The sequence below is a fragment of the Frieseomelitta varia genome, unplaced genomic scaffold (assembly GCF_011392965.1).
Source record: "Frieseomelitta varia isolate USP_RPSP 00005682 unplaced genomic scaffold, Fvar_1.2 scaffold_331, whole genome shotgun sequence".
Classification (NCBI taxonomy): Eukaryota; Metazoa; Arthropoda; class Insecta; order Hymenoptera; family Apidae; genus Frieseomelitta; species Frieseomelitta varia.
In genome coordinates this window covers 93,871-103,923 of record NW_025110070.1, presented here as the reverse complement: position 1 = coordinate 103,923, position 10,053 = coordinate 93,871, and the positions used below count along the sequence as shown (strand labels likewise).

The window sequence follows — 10,053 nt, the reverse complement described above, 5'->3', positions numbered from 1 at the left end:
TATGCCAAGTGTTATTGTATAATAAATATGTTTAAAAGATGTTTTTTTATGTGATTATATATAAATAAGTGTGACATTGAATAACAGCTTTGTATTTTTATAATGCCTCTCCAATGAGGATATGTAGAAAGTATTAAATTTAATTCTACATTTTTGATATACTAAAATGTGATATTATTATAATATATTAAAGTTTGCAATTGACTGTACATTTTCAAGACAAATCATCAATTAAAATATTCTTGAAAAATATTCTTTTAAATAGGGGATCTTTAAATCTGATTATGAAAATGTATAGCTCAATTTAATATTTAATTAGAAAATTATAATAACAAATTTTTTATAAAACAGAAGAAAATGCACTTGGCATAGAACAGTAATTTATTTCTTATATGCCAAAGTCTATAATTGTATTCAAAGTATAACATTGATTTATAAATTAAAATATTCTGTTAAAACATAATGTGTTGTATATGCGTGTTTTAAATATTTTTCTTTATGAAATATTAGTTATGTATTATTTTAGAATTTGATTTATTATATATATATATTATATTTGGTTTTATAAAATTGTGTAAAAATAAGTAAATGTATGCAAAAAGTACCATAACAAAAATAGGAAAATTAAAAAATTACTTGAGTTATATTTCTAAAAAAATATGCAATGTTGTACTTTGATTATAATGTACTGATACAATTTTTTATTATTGTTTATTATAAATTATTGACAACTGCTAGTCACAAACATTGCGTTTTAAGTTGGAGTTCAGTATTGTTTACTAATAAATATCAATTTACTTCCAATATACTTGTATTTATTTTTTTATCTTTTTCAAAGATATAATCCAAACATAATTTAATAGAAAAAAATGCTAAATCTATGTATGCTCTTTGTTGTTACTTTAATAAGAGTTAATTGTACTTTTTAAAACTATAATTCTACATTCTTTAATTTATTTATTCTAGTCTAATATAATTTATCACCAAGTTCGATGGTCATTAGAGTGAAGGATGCATGATAATCAGAAACCTATTATAAATCTTTTAATTTTGTAAATATTTAAGGTAATACAAGGTATGCTTTTAAACATGCACAACAGGAGTGTGGATGATTCATTGAAACTTTAAGATAAGTGTACTACACTACAAGAGAAAAATAAAACCTTTGTTTACTTTTGTGACAAAAATTTAAGTTTATGTTTTTAAAAATATCCTACTTTTATAAATCTTTTCATCTATAAATAAGTTTCTATAATTTGTAACGATAACATTAATTTTATTATAAGTTTTAAATGTACAAATTTTGTTATACTCCAAAAATATCTATAATGTATTCATTTAAAATGATGCTTCAACTTCTTTTTGTAAATATTTTTCAATATTACAATAAAATGATTCAAGAGAAAATTGTTTCCTATTAAATATTTACTATTTCCGTAATTGTAATACAAATAATTCGCACAATTCAAATTTTTCATATCTATGAGCACAAGAAAAAATTTTTTTCATTACTTTATTACAGTTAAAGGTACTAAGTATAAACAAATGTGTATGTATCTGATTACCCATGTTTGTACTGCAATGTTGAAAATAAAATACATTTTTTAAGACTAATGTACTGCGTTATTAATTTGTCTTTAATTCCGTAGTTTTATCACTATTACACATAATTGTAAAACATGTTTGTAAGTACATGTCACATTTTAATAAAATTTTAATTTAAACATAATATATATTTTGCATCAAATCATATGACATTTTAATTACAACTTTATCTTCAATTAAATATTGAACATCTTAATTTAAGGTGGGATACCAAGTGTTTTTCTAACTAATTTTTGGGCAATTCTTTCAAATTCTGAGCGATCTTCTCTCCACATTTTAGCAGCATCAACATTTGCTCCACTTTCATCATTTGGTTCTGCTAACATACTTACCACACTCAACAATATTTTCTCTACACTCTGAACTGGACTCCACCTTTCTGCACTACTTTCATAGCCCATAGGATCATCACCAGGTGCATGTAATATACTTATACATACTCTGCCATCTGCATAAACTAAAGAAAAGTAAATAAAAGTTAGTTTTTAGAGGTTCATCAAGAATCAATTTAATGTTTCAGTAAAATGGAAATCTTACTATTTGGATGAAACATCTCACAAGTGAATTGCATTTTTGGTGGACTTAAAGGATAATCTGGTGGAAATATAAGCTTTGCTGGAAAAACACCACCTTCGAAACATGTTCCTTCTGGTCCACTGTAAACAAATGTTAATTGTTTAATATGTATGTTACAGATATACATGCAAAGTTTAAATTATATTTATAATCATAGAGTTAAAAACAAAAAGATAAAAATATAAGGCATTTCGTTGCAAACATGTTATAAACAGAAATCAATTTTCACAAGCGAAGAAAAACATTTTTATAAATAAGAAGAATCAAAAATTATTCAAATACGTACGTGATTAAGGCTTCCCATTCGAAAAAATTTTCTTCATTTATTGGACCAGCAATAATACCTTCAGGTGGATTTAAGGTTAACTCTGCAAAAGATGCAGTGCTCATTATTCTATCGTTTAAAATTGGTCAGAAAAAATAATAAGGGAGAATGTTTTATACGGTGTCTATAGTCAAGTGTGAATTGCATAAAATTAAATTTGATTCTCACGCTTATACTCTGCCATTAATCGTCTCAGTGCAGAACCCGCCATTGTTTTGGTCGTGCGGGTTAACGACGTAATTAAATGAAATGTTAAAAATTGGATATTAAGTTGAAGTAATAGAAAGAATTATTACGCATTTGTATTTATTTATTTTGTAAAATCAAGAAGACAATTAACAGAATTTCATACTGTACTTAAGTAAAATAAACCAATGCCAGCATAAAGTTTCGAATGGCAACAGAAGAACATAAATATTTAGCAAATATTATAAAAAATACACATGCCACGTTGCGACAAGAAGCTCAGAATTATGGGCCAGAGATTGCATGGAAACGGCACACATGTCGTAAAGACATATTACAGGTTTGATTTATTTTTAAATATTACTTCCAGATATTATTTCCAGATATTAAGATAAACTAAGACTAGTAGTACATAGAATAAAGATATTGTAGGATAACCTTATAAATGTGTGTTTTAGGAATATGCCTCCTGTATGCAGAAATTGGCAACTACACATTGGATGCAAAATAACATAAACACCAAAGGTTCAACATGCTCCAGAATAGAATGGATCAAATTTCAGTGTGAAGAGTATTTTTTAAATGAAGGAAAACAAAAATATGATCTAAAGGAGGAAGATATCAAACTGAAAATAGATGCAAATTTTACAGATACTGAAGTTGCTATAGATTATGATGTAAATATTAAACATAAGAAACCAATTCAAAAGATATCACTGTTGGATGCAGGTAGTTGTTATAATCCATTTAGGGCTTTTGACATATTTGAGGTAATTGCAATAGATCTGAATGGCATACCAGACAAAGTTTTTTGTTGTGATTTTTTAAATGTTCAAATTGGACAAGAATTGTCTGTGAGTAATGAACAAGAAATTTTGCAATTGCCTGAAAACTACTTTCAGGTAGTTGTATTTTCTTTATTTCTGGAATATTTACCATGTCCAAAACAAAGATATTTATGTTGTAAAAAAGCTTATGATTTATTGCAATTTGGTGGTATATTTTTCATTATAAGTCCTGATTCAAAATATGTTCATGCGAATGCTAAGTTCATGAAATCGTGGAGATACATTCTGAGTAAATTAGGATTTATGAGAATAAAGTATGAGAAATTGCACCATATACATTGCATAATGTTCAGAAAATGTGTGTTTAAACAAGTTGCAATAAGGTGGGCGAATTTGCAAATATTACCTCAGAACGATCCTTTATTTTTAAATGATACCTCAATTTATATTCCGCAAGATTTCCGAAAAGTATCTAATGAAATTAAAAAACAAGAAAAACAAGAATACGATACAAACGAAGTAATGACTATGTTTAGTGAATTACCTTTCGAACAAAGCTACGAATAAAATTAAGGATAAAAAAATAAATATCAATTTTTTTAACTAGTTTTGATAAATCTTATTTTTATTTTTCTTATTTGTAGTTTTAATTTAAATATTTTGTAGTTATTTTTTTGTTACATGTTACATAGGGATATTTGTGAATTCCATAATTTCCTAGAATTTATCTCGTCCATTTTGTACGCCATTTTGAATGTTCTTTTCTGATTCCTGTTCGTTAGTCGCACACGTGGTGAGTTCATTTTTGTCCTAGTATCTGTATATTGTATTTTTTATTTATTGTAACATTTAACAAAGTAAGTTGATAAAGTATTCTATTGAAAGAAACTAAAGAAATTAATACTTAAATTAAATTGAATTGAACAGAAAATGTTTTATTTTCTTTAATCACTACATAGGTTAACGTACAGATGCCAATTTTCGTATTTATGTGTACATATAAATAAAATTAATATAAACATTTTAATATATGTATATAATTTTTTCAGATCATTTACAATGTCGTCCCATTTGAATTGGATGATTATTCGCAATAATAATGCATTTCTTCTAAAGAAACGCAACATTAATAAGCCGTTTTCTACGGTTTGTGTTACATTATAGTACTACAAAATAATTTTTTTTCTAGAATTAATGACTTCTGTGGAAAATATATAATTTAATGTACGATATAAAATTCCAGGAATCCAATAATTTGACTAATTTGAGTAGTTATCGTTACTCGGGCTTGATTCATAGGAAAAGTGTTGGTATTGTTGATACGCCTGACAAAAAAGGATTTACTGTAGTGTATAAAAAAGCTAAAGCTATGAACAAGCCTGCAAAAGCTACAGTTAGATGTACAATGAAAGCTGGAGCTCGTCGTTCTTTGTACAAATTGAAAAGATTGCTTACAAAGAACAAATATCGTGTAAATCTTACAAAGGTAAGTGAATTCAAAAATAAAATTTATTTATGATTTGTTGAAAGAATTTTTAATACATATAGTAATATTTTTAGGTTGCACTACGTCGTGCTAGTGCTGTATTACGTTCTCAAAAGCCTTTACCTGCTAAGAAGACCCGTACAACTAAGAAGGCTGATTAATTTGTGTACTAATAAATATTTTAATCTAAATTTATGGATTTATGGACATACTATAAAGAAGATTTATTAATTTATCATTTTTATTTAAGGTATAATTAATTTAGTTACCTGTAATAATTACTATTTTTTATTGAAAAAAACATAGATTGTGTATTATTATATATACAATGCAATGCAATATTATAACAGTTTTAATTGTGGTATTTCTTCTTTGTAACTATGTCCATTACATTTATTAAAAAATTCCTATTAAAAAGATTGCATAACAAGCGTAAAACAATTGTATAAAAGATGAATTATTTAATTTGTTATACATATGTTTTGAGTGATATTGATATTTGTTTTAATTTCAGACTTAGTACATGTACATTGGAAAGTCATTTTTATATAGGTGAGTTACATTGATTTTCTATTTCGATAATTTATATATTTTACAAATGATGATAATTTTAACCACCAAGATCTATGAATGCCATGATTAAATTTTGTATTTGCTATCTGAAGTATAGTTAAGATTTTCAATTATATAAATTTAAATAGCAATGTTATTAACATTAACAATGTTTTTAGATTTAAATACGAATATAATTGGTCATTTGCAATATTTCAACCCAGTGAGTATTATTTTTAAATATCATATTAGTTAGCTTTTTCTATAAAGAAGTATGATGGAATTTTTTATCACCAAGATCGATGAGTGCCATGATTAAATTTTGTATTTGCTATCTGAAGTATAGTTAAGATTTTCAATTATATAAATTTAAATAGCAATGTTATTAACATTAACAATGTTTTTTAGGTTTAAATAATCATTGGTCACTTTGCAGTATTTGAATTCAGTGAGTATTATTTTTAAATATCATATTAGTTAGCTTTTTCTATAAAGAAATATGATGGAATTTTTTATCACCAAGATCGATGAGTGCCATGATTAAATTTTGTATTTGCTATCTGAAGTATAATTAAGGTTTTCATTTATATAAATTTAAATAGCAATGTTATTAATATTAACAATGTTTGTAGGTTTAAATGTCATTGGTCACTTTGCAGTATTTGAATTCAGTGAGTATTATTTTTAAATATTATATTAGCTTTTTCTATAAAGAAATATGATGAAATTTTTTATCACCAAGATCGATGAGTGCCGTGATTAGTGTAGTATTTGCTAACTGATTAATTCGTGATAAAAATAAACTCTAGGAAAAGATATAGAATTATATTTAATATATTTTGTATTTTTTTTTTATAGATGGGATCTAAAGACAAAGTTAAATTAACAAGAAAGGTAAGAAATTTTTTTGTTTACTGATTTACTAAAATGTACATATTATTCATCTGTGATGATTCATAGTCACCAAGATCTATGAATGCCATGATTTTGAATTTGCTACTTCTGAGAGTTCGTTTAATTTAATTATGATCTTTATAAAAGAGAAATAGAAAAAAATATATGTATCTTTTCTTGTGTGCAGGTTAACGATCGTGCAAGGACAACGGATATTTTTAGCTTGGTATTGAAAAATAAAAAAAAATACGTATAACAATTCAACATATGTTTATCATACATGTACTGAATAAATATAAATGATAATTATAGCTTTTTTTCCCCTTTTTCCTCTTCCAGATTTGTTGTGCGTGATACCAGCTTTATCAATAGAATGAATTTGAAATAAGACGATTCTCAGCCTTCTGTGGATTTCTAGAAAATGGATTAATTATGTAAAAAACGTATCTAAATCTTTTTCAAGAGACTAAGAATGCATCGGACGTAGCAATATTAAATTTCGAAATAATGACTAAAATGAACTTGTCTTGATCTGTGCAGACTTTAAGAGAGTATGTTCAATTTCTTTGGCTGGAATACAATTGCAGTTCATTCAACTGCACAAATTTATTTTATTTACTAGTACTTAATTATTAATTGAAGGCTTTTGTCTTTTTTCATGCAGCCTAATTAATGAAATGTTACTAAATGGAATTAACAGACTTTAATGGCACAATTTCATATTATCCTCATTCTATATATCATTTCTATTTATACATATACATATATACGATAGATAATTCTAAATATGTATGCATAGTAAATTTTTAAAATCCTGATTTAATTTGAAATTCGTCGCATATGATTTAAATCTTTCAATAAATTTGATTTTATCTCCTATAATTACTCGAGCTGATTTTTAAGTGATTATGCAAGAGATTTGTCTGATTTCACGTTAGAAAGATTATTAATTTAAGGTAGTACAATCCTAATACATTAAGATATTAATACTTATACCGATAAATCGAATTTTTTATTTTAATATTTTACAAATTTTAAGTTCTCTGATATTCAAGAATTTTTCATAGGTTGATAAATAATTGTTTAGTGCATTCGTAAAAATAAACTGCTGTTGATTTTATTTTTTTTTAAATTGGTGTGAATAAACGCAGTCTAGTAGTTAGCTTTATTAGTAAGTTCTTACCAATCTTGGTCTATTTGGTACAAAATTAAAGAAGCAAATGCAGCGATTAAATATCAAGTGGTAGCTAATTTTAGTAGATTGTTTGGAAACGATTAGAATTTCTTCTTTATTATTCTTTAAATAATAACTAGAAGCTTGAAATTAACGATTCCTTTTTTTTAAACAGTGTCATTCTCATTTCCATTCGTACAGATTCTTTTTACTTATCATCGTAAAAAACAAAGCGTTCTATTACCATTTAATTGAATAAGAGAATTTGGAAGTTTCAAAAAATGGACACTTTAATATCCTTTTCCTCCAAGATTCGTATAATTTACTGGGATATTTCTACAACGAATTTCTACAAAGAATTTCAATTTCGTCAACCGACGGTGGTGGCTGCATGTTTAATACTTATTCAATATCGGCTTAATATTACATCGGCTTAATATTAGCATTTTATTAACGTTGGTCACGAGCGAAATGGGTCTTTTGTTCGAGACCTCTCGAAAGAAAATAGTTTCCTAAGTTCGTATTAGTGTTCATGTTTTATTAAAAATCCTCTTCGATGTTAATCGAATTCGTTCGTGATTCTTTCAAACATGTTCGACGAGGAGTCGAACTCTTTGTTTGCTTGCTTCTATCGAGATCTTTCGAAAGAAAGGTATTTCTCGGAGGAATTTAATATTCCACGCAGCGATTTCAAGGACGATTTTTGATACTGGTAACAAACATAGAAGTTTAACCCTTCTTGAAACTTTCGAAGTTCTTCAGACTCGAATCTTTGATCAGTAGAACTTCATTTCCCAGGTATAAGAAATATCGAAACGATTTCTATTATCTTTCAATCTCATAATAGGCAGATTCAGCTGCGGCATCACGTACTGTCGAGGCTGGAAAGTTAGAAAGAGAGTGTATCATTTTTTTCTTCTTTTTTCATTTCACCCCTGAGGAGAGTTTAACGAGACACTACTTTTCATAATTCGAGGAAGGAACTCTATCGTTTTTCCGGCGAGGAGCGCGCGCGAGCCTCGATCGATTTTCTTAACCGTCTTTTCTCCCGTGCCTTGAAGCTGCCTCTCGGCCGCAAAAGAAAGAAAATAAGGCTGCAATGACAGAAGGTTTCACGGTGGGGCAGACACTGCCTGCCTGCCACGAGCACTTCCACCCTTCTACCCTATAGCAAAGAGTATCCGGGCCGTGAGAACGACGAGGATGGACGGTCGATTCGCGAGAAAAGGATGGAACAGCGAAATGACGATAGAGACATAGAGATAAAGAAAGTGTGAAGAGAGGAGAAATGGAGAGAAGGAACGAGAAGAGGAGGACGAACGAAGATGTAAGTACTTAAGGTGGAGTGCTTGGAGAGAGAGAGAGAGAGAGAGAGAGAGAGAGAGAGAGAGAGGGAGAGAAAGAGTAAGAATTGGAAGGGGGATAAGAATCGGAGGAAGGAAGAAGGAATGAAAAAAAGAAGAAAAGGGTGGAGAGGTTAGGCGGCTCTCTCGTAGACGAGGAAAAAAGGAAAGAATCATGAATAATGCAAGAGTGAAAGCCGGTTGAAACAATTGCTGGGCGTCGCCCTACTCTTGAAATTACATCATCAGATTTTCCGCGAAATTAAAACATTATATATTCCACGCTCTCCGTTCTCTCACCATGGCCACTCATCTTCTTTCCTTGGACATTATGCTTCTGAAGTCCTTTCCTACCGTGAGCAGACGAAAAGCGTCGATTATACGGTCATGCGATGAGACTGCGATATTACCTCTCTGAGAACCATCTCGAATATCTCTCAGAAAAAAAGAAAGCCACGATTTCGCTCAACAACGTAAATTAGATCGTTCCTTGTTGGTGGCCGGGAAAAAAAGTTGCCCGAGATAAAATGCGTTATATTATACGTACGCATTTAGTCACTCGCAAATGGCACGTCACGGTTTACCTGCGTTTATGCGGTTTAATATTTAGCTGTGCATTTATGTTAATATATTTAAATCAAGATGAACCTTGGAATTTCGCGTATAAAAATATAGTGGGGATAAAATGCGACATCGGATTTCGCTTCACCGCGAAAGATTAATGTAAGTAGGAAATGAAGGCTAAAAAGATGTTGAATTACGGTGTCATAAATTTGAAATGGCGTTTAATGTTTGCCATCACGAGTTTCAATGATAAGTTTTATTCGAGTGATGATGCAGCTTGAAAGAAAAAAATTATACGTATATTTTTTTTTTTCTTACTTTTTTTCATGGTGAATCGTAAACAGGACTTTTACAACTCTACCTCGAAGTGTCCCAGTCACGCGACACTTTGAACGCAATTTAGCAAAGAATCCTAAGTAAGTTAAAGATAAGAATTTTCCTCTAACTAGTATTATACTAGATCTTCGTACTTTGCGGTATTCTGATGCCGCGGCTCCGAAAACTTTCTGCAAATATTAAGCGATCCGCGCCTGAAGGTGTGGAAGTTCCTTAGGCTATTA

At 28.8% G+C, this 10,053-nt stretch overlaps 3 protein-coding genes across 10 annotated transcripts; 2 read left to right on the top strand and 1 right to left on the bottom strand.

Moving 5' to 3' along the window:
• Window positions 1-1,616: 1,616 nt before the first annotated feature.
• Window positions 1,617-2,766, bottom strand: LOC122530151 (ubiquitin-conjugating enzyme E2 G2). 2 transcript variants are annotated; one of them, XM_043656848.1, is made up of 4 exons: window positions 2,675-2,766; window positions 2,468-2,549; window positions 2,143-2,261; window positions 1,617-2,062 (listed from the first exon to the last, which is right to left on the bottom strand). In XM_043656848.1, exons 1-4 carry the CDS (start codon window positions 2,715-2,717, stop codon window positions 1,803-1,805), a joined length of 504 nt encoding a protein of 167 aa, XP_043512783.1. In that variant the 5' UTR covers window positions 2,718-2,766; the 3' UTR covers window positions 1,617-1,802. The 2 variants fall into 2 exon arrangements, with proteins under 2 accessions (XP_043512783.1, XP_043512784.1); XM_043656849.1 differs by lacking the exon at window positions 2,675-2,766 and adding an exon at window positions 2,626-2,668.
• Window positions 2,767-2,893: 127 nt separating this feature from the next.
• On the top strand, window positions 2,894-4,254 carry LOC122530147 (S-adenosylmethionine sensor upstream of mTORC1). Of its 2 annotated transcripts, XM_043656842.1 has the most exons (3): window positions 2,894-3,032; window positions 3,151-3,369; window positions 4,173-4,254. In XM_043656842.1, exons 1-3 carry the CDS (start codon window positions 2,901-2,903, stop codon window positions 4,182-4,184), a joined length of 363 nt encoding a protein of 120 aa, XP_043512777.1. In that variant the 5' UTR covers window positions 2,894-2,900; the 3' UTR covers window positions 4,185-4,254. The 2 variants fall into 2 exon arrangements, with proteins under 2 accessions (XP_043512777.1, XP_043512776.1); XM_043656841.1 differs by lacking the exon at window positions 4,173-4,254 and having other exon boundaries at window positions 3,151-4,115.
• Window positions 4,186-6,649, top strand: LOC122530152 (60S ribosomal protein L28). 6 transcript variants are annotated; one of them, XM_043656850.1, is made up of 10 exons: window positions 4,186-4,273; window positions 4,530-4,626; window positions 4,724-4,966; window positions 5,041-5,132; window positions 5,481-5,518; window positions 5,698-5,741; window positions 5,927-5,966; window positions 6,151-6,189; window positions 6,377-6,412; window positions 6,600-6,649. In XM_043656850.1, exons 2-4 carry the CDS (start codon window positions 4,540-4,542, stop codon window positions 5,125-5,127), a joined length of 417 nt encoding a protein of 138 aa, XP_043512785.1. In that variant the 5' UTR covers window positions 4,186-4,273; window positions 4,530-4,539; the 3' UTR covers window positions 5,128-5,132; window positions 5,481-5,518; window positions 5,698-5,741; window positions 5,927-5,966; window positions 6,151-6,189; window positions 6,377-6,412; window positions 6,600-6,649. The 6 variants fall into 6 exon arrangements, with proteins under 6 accessions (XP_043512785.1, XP_043512787.1, XP_043512788.1 ...); XM_043656852.1 differs by having other exon boundaries at window positions 5,041-5,216; XM_043656853.1 differs by lacking the exon at window positions 5,698-5,741.
• Window positions 6,650-10,053: the final 3,404 nt, after the last annotated feature.